The sequence below is a fragment of the Protopterus annectens genome, chromosome 5.part0, assembly GCF_019279795.1.
Source record: "Protopterus annectens isolate FY-2018-M chromosome 5.part0, PAN1.0, whole genome shotgun sequence".
Lineage (NCBI taxonomy): Eukaryota > Metazoa > Chordata > Ceratodontiformes > Protopteridae > Protopterus > Protopterus annectens.
In genome coordinates, this window is record NC_056735.1 from 1,490,945,446 (window position 1) to 1,490,961,801 (window position 16,356).

The following is a 16,356-nucleotide window of genomic DNA, read 5'->3' on the forward strand; positions in this document are numbered from 1 at the left end:
AAACCAGGTTTACCATCACTGTTAACTGGCCACAATTAAATACACTGACATTTTACTGTTTATTCTTTTTTTTTCTCTAAGTGAGTAAGAATGTATATCTCTGTATGTCACAGTATTGTTCAGCCCAACTGATTGGCAGGCACACAAAAAGTACTGATCAAAGGCACAACTTAAGTAGGGCACACAAATATCAACTTCTCTTGTTAACCAAATTAGTTTGGCTGTGTCGACTTTTTTCTGCTCTGGTTAGGTGGACTTGCTAGTCTCTCATCCACATGCTCTCTCACAATCACAGTTCAGTACTTCTCCAGCATTGTACTTTGCTCTCCAAAGTTACATGTTAGTTCAACACTGTCGCAGGATTACAACCTATGACCTTACATTTCAGATGAAAGTGTGCTGTCAGCCGTGTTACAATGATGGTCACTCAGCCCCTCCTCCCATCCATACACACAAATGCTGGAAGAACAAGGACTTCCATATGAAATTAAATAATTTAGCCATATGATGCCATTGAAGATGGGGGTGGGGGGCTGCAGCATGGCTGGTTCTCGTACTTCACATTACATCAAACATATTTCACCACTGGTTAGGACTTGTCATCCAAATTGTACGATCATTTATATAGTGTAAGATGACGGGACCAGCTAAACAGAACAGGCAGAAGGTGCACACAGTTTATTAACATGCACTTCAGAAATAAACATTGTTTCTTTGGACCATTATTTTCTCATTAGTAGTATGTACTCTACCTACCAGGGAATAAAATTTACTGCACTGATTCCTATAATTGTGCTGACTATAATTCATAGACCGATAAGAATGTCATATGACAAACTGACACAAAGCACCTCCTAAGTATCAAACCCCTGAGCAGCAGCTCCGCCTCCTTGTCTTCACTTTCTGCATGTTTGCACTGAATGCAGATTTATACAGATTGCAGAGTACAACTTTAAGGCAATATACATAGTCTTTAAATATGTGACTGACATATACATTAAGCAAGTCTGGCTCTAACTGTTTTGAGTCTATGACTCCTGAAATATTCATACTGTTTGCATTTCTATTTATTTGCACAGAGGGGATACATTCAAATAACATACTACCTTCTTCACAACTCTCGCCTTTGTATCCTGGACTGCAGATACAGGTTCCCATGATACAGGTGCCATGATTATTGCATGTTGGGTCAATGCACTGGTTTGTAGGAATATCACATTCTGGTCCTTTCCAACCACTATGGCATAAACAGCGACCTTTCATGTACTGGCCATTACCAGTGCACAGAACTGGGCAAGAAGCTAGAAATGACAAAGGTTACAGAAAAATAAGAATCAAAACACTACCTCAAAGACCATAACATTTTTATGTCCAAAATTAATCATTCATCTCAGGTGAAGATATCATATCCGAAGCATGACCTCAGTTTTGCAGTTTACTCGTTTTCGCAACATACAGCAAAATCTGCAAGACCTATCTGATCTCAGGCTACATGTGTTCTTCCACATTACTTTATTTCTTCTGTGCCTTTCTATTGCACTCCTGAAATCTTGTTGCCACTATGTCTAAAGGGCTTAGAGTCTATTATATATGCCCATAATTATTTCCATTAAAAATCTCTTCCACATATGATCTCCTTAATACTTTCCATACAATAGTGTTTAATGAAATCCACATTTAAACATTTTGTAATTTGAAAAATTATACTCTCATGTCAAGCCATCTCTGCTATGCAAAGAATTACATGTCATTGTCCTCAACTTTCATTTTCCTTAGAACATAACTACAGATGCCACTGAATATATAGCTGTATTACTTATTTTTCAGGTACTGCATTATTACATCAATGTAGAGATGTGTCCTCTAAAATTTGATACAAAGTTCACAGCATTAACTTACCTATGACCTAAATGTGAACCACTACCTTCTTTCTGATGTGGTTCAGTTTCTCTATCCTCCTTTAGGTAAGTAGGTTTGTTTCATGAACAGGGACATGCTAGAGTCCCACCTTCCAATTCACATGAACAAGTAATCACGGTGGAATTTTCTAGCACGGTTTATATTAACTTGAATTTTTTCATATCAAGTCCCACTTCTGTGGGCTACATACAGACCCTATCCAACATCTACAAGCTCCCTATGTGTATGGCACGTTAGTCGATTTTACTTTCTTCTGTAAGGAGGCTTACCTTCACTTGCATGCTGCCTGCAACATCACTGCATCACTTCTAATGGTATCAGATGGGACTATTATCTAAAATGATCTGTGTCCTGCTGCACCATTCACTAATTGCTTTTCAGGAAACTCACTTCTACTCATTCAGCCCATTTCTGAGTCAACCTGCTGTCTAGTGAACTGTTTTTATGTCACAACAGAGTCAAATGTTTTACTGAAATACAGGCAGTACACATCACTGCGGTGGTGGTGCTGCGGTAGCTTTGTCGCCTCATAGTTAGACGTTGCCCGTTCGATTCTCAGAGCGTCTTCTGTGTGGTGACATGCGTGAATGGGCGTTCCTTCATTGAAGGTTGCGCGTTAGGCCCGGCAAGCCAGTATGTAAAAATCTACTGCCAATCATTAGCAGACCGGAGTTCCGCTGTGGCGACCCCTAACCGGGAAAAGCCGAAAGACACAAACAAACAGGCAGTACACATCAATCAAATTTCAATACTAACTACCTGAACTACTTAACTCAAGAACTGGATTAGGTCTGTTTTATGTAGTTTTACCCATTATATGAATGACTAACACTCTAAAATGTCACTATACTCACCTTACTGAAGAAGGGCTCCTACTACCCTCTTTGAGTAGTTTTGATAAATGACTCACTGAACAAGGTAAGCAGTGCTGATGTCAGAATCCACTGACATGTTCTTTTATATTATATGCTATTTTCTTTTTCCACCCTGACAGGCCAAGTTTTGCAAGTGCAGTAAAAGACTTTTCTCTGTAAAGGGAATGATGTGCACATGCCTCCTATGTGCATTCAGTTGATCTTCTCATCTATCACATAGCTGACAATCGAGAGTGATACAGAAAGACAGGTATCCAAGATTACCCATTACAATAACCAATAAAAACACATAACAAGCTAAAATGTAGACCAGAAAAAACAAACCATGCAGAAGTACAAACACCAGAAACTGAATCAAGTAATGTAGTTGAGAAAAAATGATACTGGGGTTTGACTGGTTCTGTGGCTCTCAGTGGTAAAGCCCTGACTCTGTTTCCCAGCAATTATAGTTCATATATGTCTCTGGATGGTATAGGAGTCTGACAGGCTGAGGTAGCAGTGATACTAGACAATGCTGGCTCACCTATCTTGTTTGGAATGTTAGGCATGCATACAAAAAAAAAAACCCTGACAAATAGGTTTGGAAGTCATCCCTGCTTCACATGCTAAGTTAATTTGTGAATACACCACCTGAAGACCCTCCCCCCTTCTGGTGATAGCCCCAGTCTAGAGGAGGGGGGGCTAGCATGAAGGCTCGGAAGTGAAGTGAGATACAGTCGAGAGTCGATCGTCTGAACTAATTGGGACTTAGGGTAGTTTCAAAAATCCAACATATAGTTGAACCGGATAAAAAACTATGAGTTAGGCAAAGCATTTTTGCCCTCGGATTTTTAAAGGATGTTATTCCTACATTTCTAGATTCCCGTTATAAAATTCAGAACAGTGCAAGGCTAATACATCAACACATGAACCAAGTCCATGACAAACATACACAGTACATAACTCAGTACTGGTTTAAAATGCAGCACCCCCAACCCAACCCACACATACAACACCTACTTAAACACAGAATCCAGTAAGTTACTGCAGCACTTGATCATACACCTCCCACATGCAAAACATTCGCTTATCCAACACTACCATTACAATGACAGCCATTTCAAACACCAAATTAACCACAAATTGCATTAGCTATTACAATAAAAACTGAATTTGGTTGAACTAACCTCCAGATTAATAACAAAAAAATTATCTTACAGGTGGACAAGGACTTCGAGACCACTTTTAAAACAAGTAAACTATTTTATTCAAATCACTGACATTAAAAATTGACCACTTTTGTCCCCTAACACATCGGGACTTCTAATCAAATTCTCACCTGTTTTTATAAAAGGGGTTTCACTAAACAGTGACTCTAGATTCAGTTTCCTAGTAAACATTTTTATATCTAATATGGTATTTTCCATGTTGTCTTTTCTAGCAGGTATAAAAGTAAATCCCTTCTTAAATATACTAAAATGGCTGGTGTTATATTATCTGTATAATTAAATATGTGAAAATTACCGTTGGTACAAACAGCACCCTCTCTGTATATATTATCTATTGTTAACCATGTTCACCCCCTAGAGTTTGCTGAAAATTTTCTACATGCCTATCTGCTCTCGCTGGGGCTGGGGGTAATAATTTTTTCTCTCCTGATATTGGGGTTGCTGTCTCACCATTATCTGGGCATATGTCTTATCTAGGCATGTGCTGTACATTAAAAGACAAAATCATCCAGTTTAAAATTTACTTGTAGATAATTGTTTTTTGAGTGAATGCATTAAATGGAAACATGTCCCGAAGGGGTTGAGAGTGACAAGTTTCTGTATAATATATTAGAGGGTTCTGAATTCTTTAATGATGTGGTCAATATCCTGAATGAATGTGGAACAGCCCTCATGAGGATGATTATCAAAAATAATGATAAGATTTTTTAAGTATTAAAAGTGGAAACTGAGGTTTTGAACCGGAAGATACAGGAAGATTTGTTGTTCACTATTAATGAACACAAACGTAAATATTTCATTATTTTTAAGGATGTTGACAATGTTATTAGTAAAAATCAAAAAATAAAACTTTTGAGGTTAGAGACAGACAAAGATATGTGGAAGGGAAGGCCTATATCATTGGGTCTTATAAAAGAGAGAGCTGAGGGAGGGTGCATAATATTATTAATAATAATAATAATAATAATAATAATAATAATAACAACTTTGGAAACAGGGAACAGTTTAATCATGAAAGTGAGGGTACTGTAAGGAATAAAGGGCCCCTTTAGGGAAAACGGACCCAAGGAGATCCAAGAGGATTAGAAACCTTAAATCACAGCCCACATATGCCCAGATAATGACAACAACCCCAATTCCAAGAAAGACAAAATTATTACCCCTGGCAACAGCAGGAGCAGAGAGGCAAGTAGAAAATTTTCAACAAACTAGAGGGGGTGAACACGAACGGTTAACAATAGATAATATATACAGAGAGGGTGTTGTTTGTACCAAGAATTATTTTCACATATTTAATTATATAGACATTGATATTAACACCAGTCATTTTAGTTTACTTAAGAAGGAGTTTACTTTTATACTGCTAGAAAAGGCAATATGGCAAATACTGTATTAGATATAAAAATGTTTACTAGGAAATTGAAGCTAAAGTCGCTGCTCAAAGATACCCCTTTTACAAAAACAGGTGAGAATTTGATTAGAAAAAATACATGCAACCCTCCATTACATCCGTAAATATTTAATTTTGAAACTTTAGTGGCAATGAAATTAGAAATGTATTTAAAACAAAGAGAGGTTATAGGAACAATTTAACAAGAGATGAAAAGAATGTCCTGGGGGAACTGAGGAGAAATAAGACAATTAGAATTATGAAACCTAATAAGGGGTGGGGTGGGGTGGTCATTGAGGAATATTGGAATTATTTAGCCAAAATGTTGGAGATTTTAAATTCAGGTGGGAGGTATTTCCAAGTGTCCCTTAATGAAGTGAATATCACATATAAGAAGATAGATATGGTTTTGAAAGACAATTTAACACAGGGGATTATTAACAAACAATTGTTTGAAATTAGGAGGGTTTCAAAACCATATATCCTGGGGATTTTTGGAATACTGAAAGTCCACAAGGACCACCTTGACCCCCCCCCCCCATTGAGACCAGTGGTTACATCAGCTGGCTCAAAAACTCAAACGTTGACCACATAGGCGGATAATAAGTTAAAAGCCTTTTATGGTATATATCCACCCATTTTGATTGATTCGTGGAACTTTTTGTCCAAAGTAGGGAAAGTGGAGTTCAATCCCAATTTTTGTTTCATAATTATAGATGTAAAAGATTTATCTTCTGTCCTCATACATAATATCTGGGGCTTGAATGGTTTGAGGAAATGCTGGTGGAATTTAAATTTTTAAAATCAAATGATTTCAGGTTAGTGTTGGATATCATGGAATTGGTATTGAAAAGCAATTTCATTTTCAGGAGGAGTACTACCAGCAGTTGGATGGAGTAGCAATGGGCACATCATATGTGCCAATTTTTGCAAATATAGCCATGTTATACTGGGAAAATCATTTTGTATTCAAAATAATTCTGGGTATAAGGACTGTATAAGGGCCTATTACCACTTTTTGGACAATATTTTTATCATTTGGCAGGGTCTGCAGGATTCAATTGGCTCTTTTATGAACTATTTAAATGGTACAATGGAATTTTTTAATTTTGCACATGGGATTGGGGACAATGAGGTACATTATTTGGATGTGAGTATCAGGAAGGACCTGGCAAATAAGAGGTATGTTTCCCAATTATATAGAAAGAAATGTTTCTCAAACTCAATTTTGAGAGCAATCACACTTTATGCGGAAGAGAAATATAGTAAAGATGGTACGTGCAGCCTGTATGACACCTATTAGGGAAAATTTAGAAAGTGAATTAGATTATATTGGGAGGTTGTTTTATAAAAGAGGATATCCTGACAGTCTTACTAAACCTCTCAAAAATGAAATATTAATGGGTTGGAGGAATAAATACTTACCGTTATTGAATGTGTCAGTGCCTGATGATAATGGTGAAGGAAGACTTAATACGGAATGGGAATTGAATGGCGAACGTACTAATATACCTTAGTTAGTGATAACATATAATCAGGATACAGGGAAAATCCAGAATATTATAAATAAGTACTAGGAGCTATTTGGTAATATGTCTAATAGGTTAAATGTGTTCAACAGGCTCTTAAAGTTCAGTTTTAAGAGAAACTCCAATTTGAAGGAAATTTTTGAAAAAGGATAAGAAAATAGGTTGGGCAGGGAAGGAGATAGTGATGGGAACGTTAGTGTGGTAGATGTTTACAATGACCATTCACAGCTAATACAGGTGAATTACAGTTACCCGTTTCTCAAATTAGATTCCAGGCAACAGGAAAGAAAAGACTCCCAAATAGGTATGTATAATAGCTCTAAACAGTATTAATGAACAGACTTTGAAAACTATTTTTTTTCTTATTACACAAGAAACATCCTTATTAATGTCACTTATGACATACACGATCATACATTTATATAAATGAAAACAAACCATACTGACACAATCCCAGCTGCAAGAATGTTATATCACAAATCATATTGACATAATTCTAATTGCAAACATTATACATCACTTATAATCTACCCAATCATTGTCAGTCAAACATACATAGTTCATTCTAGTCCTGCCTTCTTTTAAACCTCATTCTTGCCCTGTATGTACTGTTCCCACAATTCCCATGTTTTCCTATGTAGTTTGCTCCTACCCTTTTCTAAAGATCCCAATTCCAGTTGTTTCATCTCTGTTACTATATTCACTACTTCTAGTACAGTTGGTTTAGACTGATTTTCATTTTCTAGTAATTGTTTGTTTTTGACAGCCACTATAATTAGACTCAGCAAGGCCTTACTATGTCTAGGCAATTCCGATTCTGTAACATAGCTCAGAAAGTTACTTCCCTAGTTAAATCAATTTGCCTACCCTACATCTCTGACAGAGAAGTTTGCAGGGAATCTTTCAAGTCTGTCAGCTCATTACACTCCAGAAAATATGTTCCCAATTAATTATTTCTTCCCCATCATACCTCCAACAGTTGCTGTCTACCTGAGGAAAAATCCTCCTGAGTTTACTGGGGTTAGAAAAATATTTATGTAAACATTTTCAAGGAAAAATCCTAAATCTTCTAGATTTGTTAGTATATTTGGGAATATGTATATATCCCCCCATTGTTTCTTTGAGAATTACTTATTTAATCTCTCTTCCCAATCATTTATAATCTCCTCTGATTCTTACACTTATCATGCAATATTTTATATGCTCTACTAATTATTATTTTTCTAATGGCAGTTTCTGTTCTAGATTCTACTAAAAACTCTACCAGTGCTGGTCTTTTGTTTAGGACCCCCTATTTCTTTCTCTTTGCCTATACTCTCATATCAATCCTTGATAGGGAAGGCAGTCTCTAACCTGCAGTCCAAATAAATTCTCGGTGTCTTCCCATTCTATTACCTGTCCTTCTCTACTTATTTGCTTTCAATACCTTGGTTCCTTTGTCAGTTTTCTCCAACAAATTCCAGCTCTCTCTTGTCTGTACCCTAACTGCAGTCATCCCTATCGGCAGAATCTCCTATCTCCATTCCCGTGTTCTTGCTGCTACTTTATGAGCATAATATTCTGTATGATTATTGTTATTTTCCTTGAAGGTTTGAATCCAAACTCCCAGTCTCTTCTTGTTTCTTGAGCTCCTCCCATTTCATTATCATCCCTTTCCACTTTGAATTATAGTTTTCTGCTTGTGCTATGTATAGGAGCCTTAACAGTGTTGCTCTAAAACACCCCTTCAAATTAGGTAATCCCAAACCACCTTGTTGTATTGGAAGAATCAGCTTATCCCACTTGACTCTTCCCATCTTCCCCTCCCAGAAAAAAAATCCTTCAGCTCTTTATTAATTGCTATCCACAACTTCTCCTCTGGTTGATTAAAAACATGCCTGACCTGTGTATAAGACTAAAGGGACTAAAAGGACTAAAAACATTTCAACTGCTTGTATCTTACTATCCATATCTATATAACAGAGCTTCCATTTTCTCAGTTTTTGTATGCCTGACTTGTATATAAAACTAAAGGCACTAAAAACATTTTCAGTTCTATATTCCTATCCATTTCCATAAGCAAGAACTTTCAGTTTCTCAGTTTTTGTACAATCTTTTCTTTAGTCTCTTCTCACATATCCTTAGCTGCAACACCAGAATAATTTTTAAACCATACTGCTAAATACTTCATTTTATCATGTCCCCATAAATATGGATATTGCTGAACCAATTCATGTCTGGGTACATAACTTACCACCATTGCCTTTGTTTTAGCATTAACTGTATGTCGAAAAAATCTGAAATTGCCTCAAAATGTTCCACAACACTGTAATGTCCTTTTCTGGTTTTGACAGGTATAAAATAATATCATCTGCATATAGAACCAACTTTTCTTGAATAACATATCAATCATATCCTTGAATTTCTGTGTCTGTTATTTTTTTTGCCAATGGTTCTAAATATAATGCAAACAACAAAGGGGAAAGAGGACACCCCCTACCTGGATCCTCTGCTCAAGCAGAAATTATCAGAGAGGACTCCACCTACTTTAATTTTCGCCTCCGATCTTTCATGTATCCTCCTAATCAACATTATAATTTTATCAAGAAATGCAAAGGCTTCCATTGCCCTGCTCATAAAGCCCCAGCTTACTCTGCCAAATGCTTTCTCTGCATCAAGACCCACCAACAACAGTAGTATTTTTCTACATTCTGCTTTCTGTTAATGTTAAATGTTTGTCTCCCTTCCACAAAACCACCATATCTAACAATTCTGGCATCACTTTATTTTAGCCATTACAGACAAACACTTTACAATCATGATTTATTATTGAAATGGGCCTGTATGAATCTGGATCTGAATGATCTTTACCCTGTTTAGGTATTATAGCTACCACTGCTTTCATCCAGGTTGTTGGACTTCTCCTCCTCTTAAAATACTGTTAAAAAAGCTTCTAGATCTTTATCAGTTTTTTTCTTCTAGCTTCCAAACATCCACAGGAACACCATCTATTCCTGGGGACTTTCCTGCAGACTGGTTATACATCACCATTTTATCTCATCTCCTCCTATCCTAACCTGGAGTAATTGAGCCTCATCTACCTCTAACCTTGGCATATTTTCTTCTTCCATAAACATTTCAATTAGTACCTTTTCTTGATTTCTATGTTTCTTTGTTTTATACAGACTTTCATAGAATTTCCAAAATATTTCTAATACCTCTAGAGGATCTCTTGTCACTTTGCTTGTTAAAGGCTCCCTAAGCTTGGCGACAGCCCTTTCTACTTTCTCTTGCCCAAGTTGTTGTGCTAAAACATTTTTGTGCTCTACAGTTATTATCAAGAATAGTTGCTCAACAGCAGTCTTTCTAAGCTCATGCATATTATCGAGGTAATCCCTTATTTTCTGTTTAGCATTCTGCAGTTATTCCTCTTCTTGTTCTGTGAGATTCCCCTATTCTCCAATACTTTAACATTTTATCAGTCCCGCTAATTCCTGTTACTTCTTAACCATACCTCCTTGTCTTTTATTTTTACCCTATTTTTAAACTCCACTTTAATTTTATCCCACTCCCTAGTTATATTTACAGAAAAAAATGTCTATCTTCTCTAATAGCTCCTGAATAATTACCACCCATTCCTTAAATTCCACTCTTTTCAACAGATATGTGAGAAAGTGCCAGTGTCTCAGTTTTTACTTCACTACATTGTGTTACTTTAGTTACTACTGGTGTATGATCTGAAATATTTATTGGGTGTGTACAAAGGCCTTCAATTAAGTACACATGTTTCTGTAAAATGTAAATTCTGTCTAGCCTAGCCCAGTTTTTGTATCTTCGGGAATAATATGTAAATTCACACCAAGCTCCTAGTACTAAATTCATATCTTCCATGACAAATATTTTCATAAATTTCTTCAAAAATCTACCCTTCTTGGTCATACTTTCCTTCTAGGGTCCCAGACACAACTTCACTGCTGCAAATCAAATACCAGTCCCCATCTAAGTAATATTCCATGCTAAAATCTGATTACTTCTCTCAGAATTTTCTTGAACTCCATTATAGCAGTTTTAGGTAGAATATAAATACATGCCAGTATAATCCTCCTCCCTTGCCAGTAGCCCCTTAGTACTACAAATCTACCATTATCATCTTTTTATCCTTTTCTATCACTATTAGAGCTCCTCTTGCAATTAATATAAGTACTCCTCTTATCCTTTTTCCTATGTATTCCATTGAATAGCCATCATGAAAATCGTTCTTTATCAAATTCACATTCAGTTCTTTCAAGCGTGTCTCCTCTAGCATAGCTATTTGCTCTGTACATTTTAATATAATTCACTACCCTTTCTTTTTTGTATTTATCTGTGAGACCATTAACATTTAAAGACATTAGAGAAAGCATCATTGTATTAAAAAGTTATTATTCTTACCCTTTATGTATAACAGCTTTTTTGTTACATGCATGGACTGTTTGGCAGGTTGAACTTTCATACAACTATTTCTTGTCATATCCATTTCAGCCTATATCACATCTTATAAAACATTTAGTTTTATTGAAAGCCCTTAAACAAAACACCCCCAATACCCCCAAAACATATTAATTTAATGCTAACACACATAACTATGGACATCTTCACATATTGAAGTTTTACACTTCTAACAGGAATAAATATCCCAAACTGGCAGCCATACTCCCAGTTTTGAGTTAACCTAAATGAAAGGTCTTCCATGCTAAGATGCATAGTGCAGCCTGTGCTTCTATTAAGTGATGTATAGCTGTCCCAGATGGTAAAACACCTGAATGCTGTTAGAGTACATTATCTCCTAGCCAATTTCTCTTTATCAGATTGTAGCTGATTTTTCTTCATCATACTGTCTTCAAGGATATACGAGGACCAGATACAGAACTGCTACTAAGCATACATTTATTTGCTAGAAATAAGCCTTACAATATTCAATATTGTTTTTCATTTACTTGTTTTCTCTTAAAACTTGTTACTAGATCAAGCCAAGGTCCCCAATCCAGTCATCCCCCATGCAAGAATGAGAAAAACGCATTAATTTTTCTTTTGCAATACTTTTTTAACCAGACTTTTCCTTCTTCTTTTTTTTTACATTGCAGTGCCTACATTTCTTAAAACTGAACAAGAAGAGAGAGAGAAGAAGGGAGAAATAAAGAAAGAAAAATACAGGAGTACCTGCTCACAACAGCATCCCAACTACACTTAAAAATAACTGAGAAAACATTATAGCATGCAAAGAAAATCATGCACTATAAAATAATACTATTAAGGAAGAATTTTTGTTTTACTTGTTAACTTTCTCCTTCCTCTTCCCTTCCCCCAAGTATTTTTCTGAACATTAATGACATGAAGTAGGGCATATGCTTTAGAGTCCTACACAAGTCCAACAAAGTCCAATATTTCCAGATTTTCTAGTTTTGTCATATTTCACAAATATAAATTGTTGCTTTGTAATCCCATATTTTTCAATTTCCAAGTTACTGGTTTTATTCCTGTTCATCTCCATCTCCCACATCCTGTCTCTGCTTTATTTCCAATGTACTCTTGATTCTTCTATTCAACTCTTGTACTTCCTTTCTTCTCTCCAGTATTTTCCATTGAAACATTGGAAAAGGTTTTACTGACACAGTCTCTCTCTGTGGTCTTTATTGCCAAAAGAACAAGAAGCAGAATCGGCTTCTGTTTCACAGCTCACTTTTTGTTGGACAAACTTTTGTATTTCCTCCTTATCATATACTCCATCAAAAAATTATTTTGTCCCTCCAGGGAAGAATATTTTAAAGATAGCTTGGTACGGCAGTTTGAATATCACACTTGTTTCTCAACATTTCCTGAACAGTGGAATAAATTTACTCCTCTTCTTCCTGGTGTACAATGAGTAATCTTTCTCTACAAACACTCTGCTGTTCCCCACTTTTAGTACTTTGTCCTTCTGCCACAGTTTTGTCAAAATCAACTCATTCAGCTGGTAGGATTACATTATTACTAATAAAGGTCTAGGTTGCTTTTTCATAGCCAGGTTTGGAGCATACACACAATGTGCCCTTTCAATTAACAACTGCTGCTGTGTAATAACAGCCTAGTTGCATATTTGTGCTTTCATAAAATTAATACCATCTGTTCCTTCCAACTTCTCTGGTACAGCACAAAATGTCATGTTTTTCTACATGCTCTAATGTTATTTTTTTTTTGGAAATATTACATCTCTTCTTGAGCAGTCCCATTTTCAGCTAGCCTTTTCTTCATTTCAGCCTCTGCTTTTTACAGTTTTATCACCTCATCTGAATATCTGGTTAAAGCTTCTTCCATTTTTCCAGCCTTTTGTAGTGTGCGTTGATATATTCCATCAGTGTTTCATTTATTAACCAGGTTTGTGTGCAGTTGCCTTATACTTTCCTCTATGTTACTGGGGTCTGAGGCTTGCACTGTTTTTTTGCTGAACAGCTGCAGAACTTTTCCCAGGCAGTGTTTTTTCCTCACCTTTTGTAGCTGATCTTCTTTCAGGGTCTCTGTATTTTCTTTCTGGCATCCAAGCAGTGCACTTACAAGCCAGTTACTGAAATTTACCCAGAAACACAAAAACCTACTGGTATTCTCTGCTGAGTTTCAGTGTTCACACTAAGAGAGCTAAAATTAAGCTATTACTCATTGTGCTGCCATCTTGGAAATCAGACTTTAAAAACTACTGGAAGCAAAAAAGATTCCAAAGTTGGTGGGGGCATGTTTCTCCTTGTAACATTAGCCTCACTGACCTCTGGGACATGGTGAAAGCAGCTTTCAATAGGGACATCTTAAAGCTCTAGATTAGAGGTAGGATGGTCAGAAATCCACTTTCAGCATACTTTTTCATGTGTTATTATTTATACTACATCAGTGAATTTTATAATAAACATCAACAGATTTGTTAACAGACCAAGGGGCAAAAGCACCATAATTTGGTTTTCAAACTGGGTAACCTTTCTACATATTAAATCCATTTAATAACCTGGTTTGCACGCAACTACTGTCCAATAGAGAGGCTGACATATCCTCAACTCAGCCTCGGTAAAGTCCTCATGTCTCCCCTGATATCCAGGACCTACATCTCTTCATGAACAGATTCTGCCACTATGACCCTATTAACTACACTGTGCAACAATCACTCAGTCCCAGGTGCTTATTCAATCTGCTTCCCTCAGCTTGGTCTCACTTCAGAAAGTTCATGGTCCAAGCTGCAAATATGTAGCTTGATCCTTGCACTCGGTATCGTAAGTCAACCTGCATGTGGTCACTGGAACAGCTCGAGCCACAGTGGTAGTCTGAAGGTGACCTTTTAGCAACACAGTTCTGTTAGCTGCCACAGAGTGGAAGGTTTATGTCACAACTCTGTTCATCTGATACTCTACACTAAGTCTTTATGTAATGACAGTTGGGCTGTAGTACCACTTTCTGGCACTAAGGGGACCATCAGCATTTCCAGTACATGCTGCTTTCTTAGTACATCAGTCCTAGACACAAGGTGCATCTGTTCTTTATATGTAGCCATGTGTCTCAAAGAGGCAAAACTACATCCTGTAAGCAATGTTATGGCATCTGGTTTTATGCCCACTGCAGGCAAAGACACTGTTACTTGGGACTCTACTCTATGAGCTGTGCCTTTTCATGTACTTGGCTTTCCACACTCAGTCTTTCTATAATGTCCAACCAGTTTCTTTTTTCTGTTTTATTTCCCCTTTATATGTTATTCTACTATCCCAACCTTACTTATTTGGCTGAAATTGACTAATGACTGACCTGGCCTACTACTTTACAGACATGAAGCATAGGACAGCTCCTAATAATGAATAGTTCCTTTGAACTGTACTCCACAAAAACATACACTTTAACAGAACATTCATAAGACACGATTCGGTTAAACTGAGGACATGGAGATTAGGAAGCAAGATCTTCTAAGGGAGATATAAAAACTACAGAATGGCACCAGAATCCATAGAGGGTATCAAGGTAAGAACCTATAGAAAGAGCAACAGGATGACAGAGCGCTACAATTTGCTGGCTTTGTAGACACCCCAAAATCAATGTTCAATTGGTAGAAGCATCAAGAGACCTGGAGCCAAGAGTAAACAAGCAGCTCTAGGGAGCATCTCCAAGGGGAAAATTACACAAAGGTATCTGCTGGATTGGTAGATATGGGGGAAGTAAGAAGACTGTGATAATGTTGGTCCCAGCGGCTTAAGACCTGGTTGACAACCGAATGAGGGACCAGTCACGATGAATCAGACTGGACCTATTGATGTTGTCTGTCAAGGCATTTGATTCCCATAGTGTGTGCGTTTCAGCTAGAAAAATCGTTTACAGAGATCACTCATTGTCATGCCTTTAAGGTCTCTCTATATGAAGGGTAGGATAGTGAACCTCCCATTCGCCATCAATAAAAATGACATTAGCAACTGGTGTTATAGGAGTAAACAGGGTAGTATGGACACTTGCAGAATTAACCCCGCTGGTTGGGAACATAAGGGAGAATTAGGACTTTCCATAGGTCGTGCACTCCAAATTTACAGAAGGAAAGGAGGAATGACTGGGGTATGAGATCGCAAGTCAAGGTGGAATGCAAGACCCCAAAGCAAAACCATAAAATGGAGCAGGAAAGAGATTCAGATCCCAAGGAGGTTATCATGGAGCCACTACAGGGCTCAATGAGACTGACCTCCATGTAGGACTAAAGGTAGAGGTATGAGGGGAAAACAGAATATGTTTCGACCATGCTGTCTCAGGAATTAAGTGCTGACTCCTGCCTGCAGAACAGAAATATGCCCTTTCTAACTGTGCTGTGTTAGGCATGGGAACTGGACTCAACCACCAACTGGAGAAAGAGTAGCAGAGAGGAACACAGCTCTAGAATGAAAAAAATTAGAAAGAATGAATGAAAGAAAGACCAGGGGAATGACATCAGGTCTATACAGATGAAAAAATCTGAGGCACCCTAACGTCTTCCACACGGTCATACAACCTCGTCTGTGCATGGTAAGAAAGACCAGTAGCTCTAGAGCCTTCATGTTCAAGGAGAAATGGGACTTATAATGGGGGTCCATGGGGGAGAAATGGGAGCAAGAACAATTGAGCCTTAAGCACAAGAAGATCTTAAGTCCCGTTTAATTTAATGATGTGACCTGAGAAAAGGAATATATAGAGTACATCTAATCAACCTAGTGCATAGGTGGCCGGCTATCTAGGACTTTGACTCCTCAACATATAGAATGTCTAAATCCCTACCAAAAACAGGTTCTAGTAATAACCTCTAGAGAGTACACTAAGCAACCAGACAGGTTAAGTTGAGGTGGTTCAGGCATCCAAGTGTAAGATGAAAAACGCCCGCATACAGACTCGCCAGATGGCAGTTGATCAGAGTTTTAGGAATGCTGATGGGAATAGGTCCTCTAAAGCCCTGG

The 16,356-nt window shown here is 37.3% G+C and overlaps 1 protein-coding gene across 11 annotated transcripts in view; it reads right to left on the reverse strand.

The window, feature by feature from the left end:
- The window catches only part of TENM4 (teneurin transmembrane protein 4), a 4,497,462-nt gene that overhangs the window by 1,085,464 nt on the left and 3,395,642 nt on the right, over nt 1-16,356 (reverse strand). For all 11 annotated transcript variants that reach the window (XM_044071318.1, XM_044071319.1, XM_044071323.1 and 8 more), the window contains one exon: nt 1,107-1,301. In XM_044071318.1, coding sequence (XP_043927253.1) covers nt 1,107-1,301 — 195 coding nt within the window. The remainder of the gene's footprint in view (nt 1-1,106; nt 1,302-16,356) is intronic.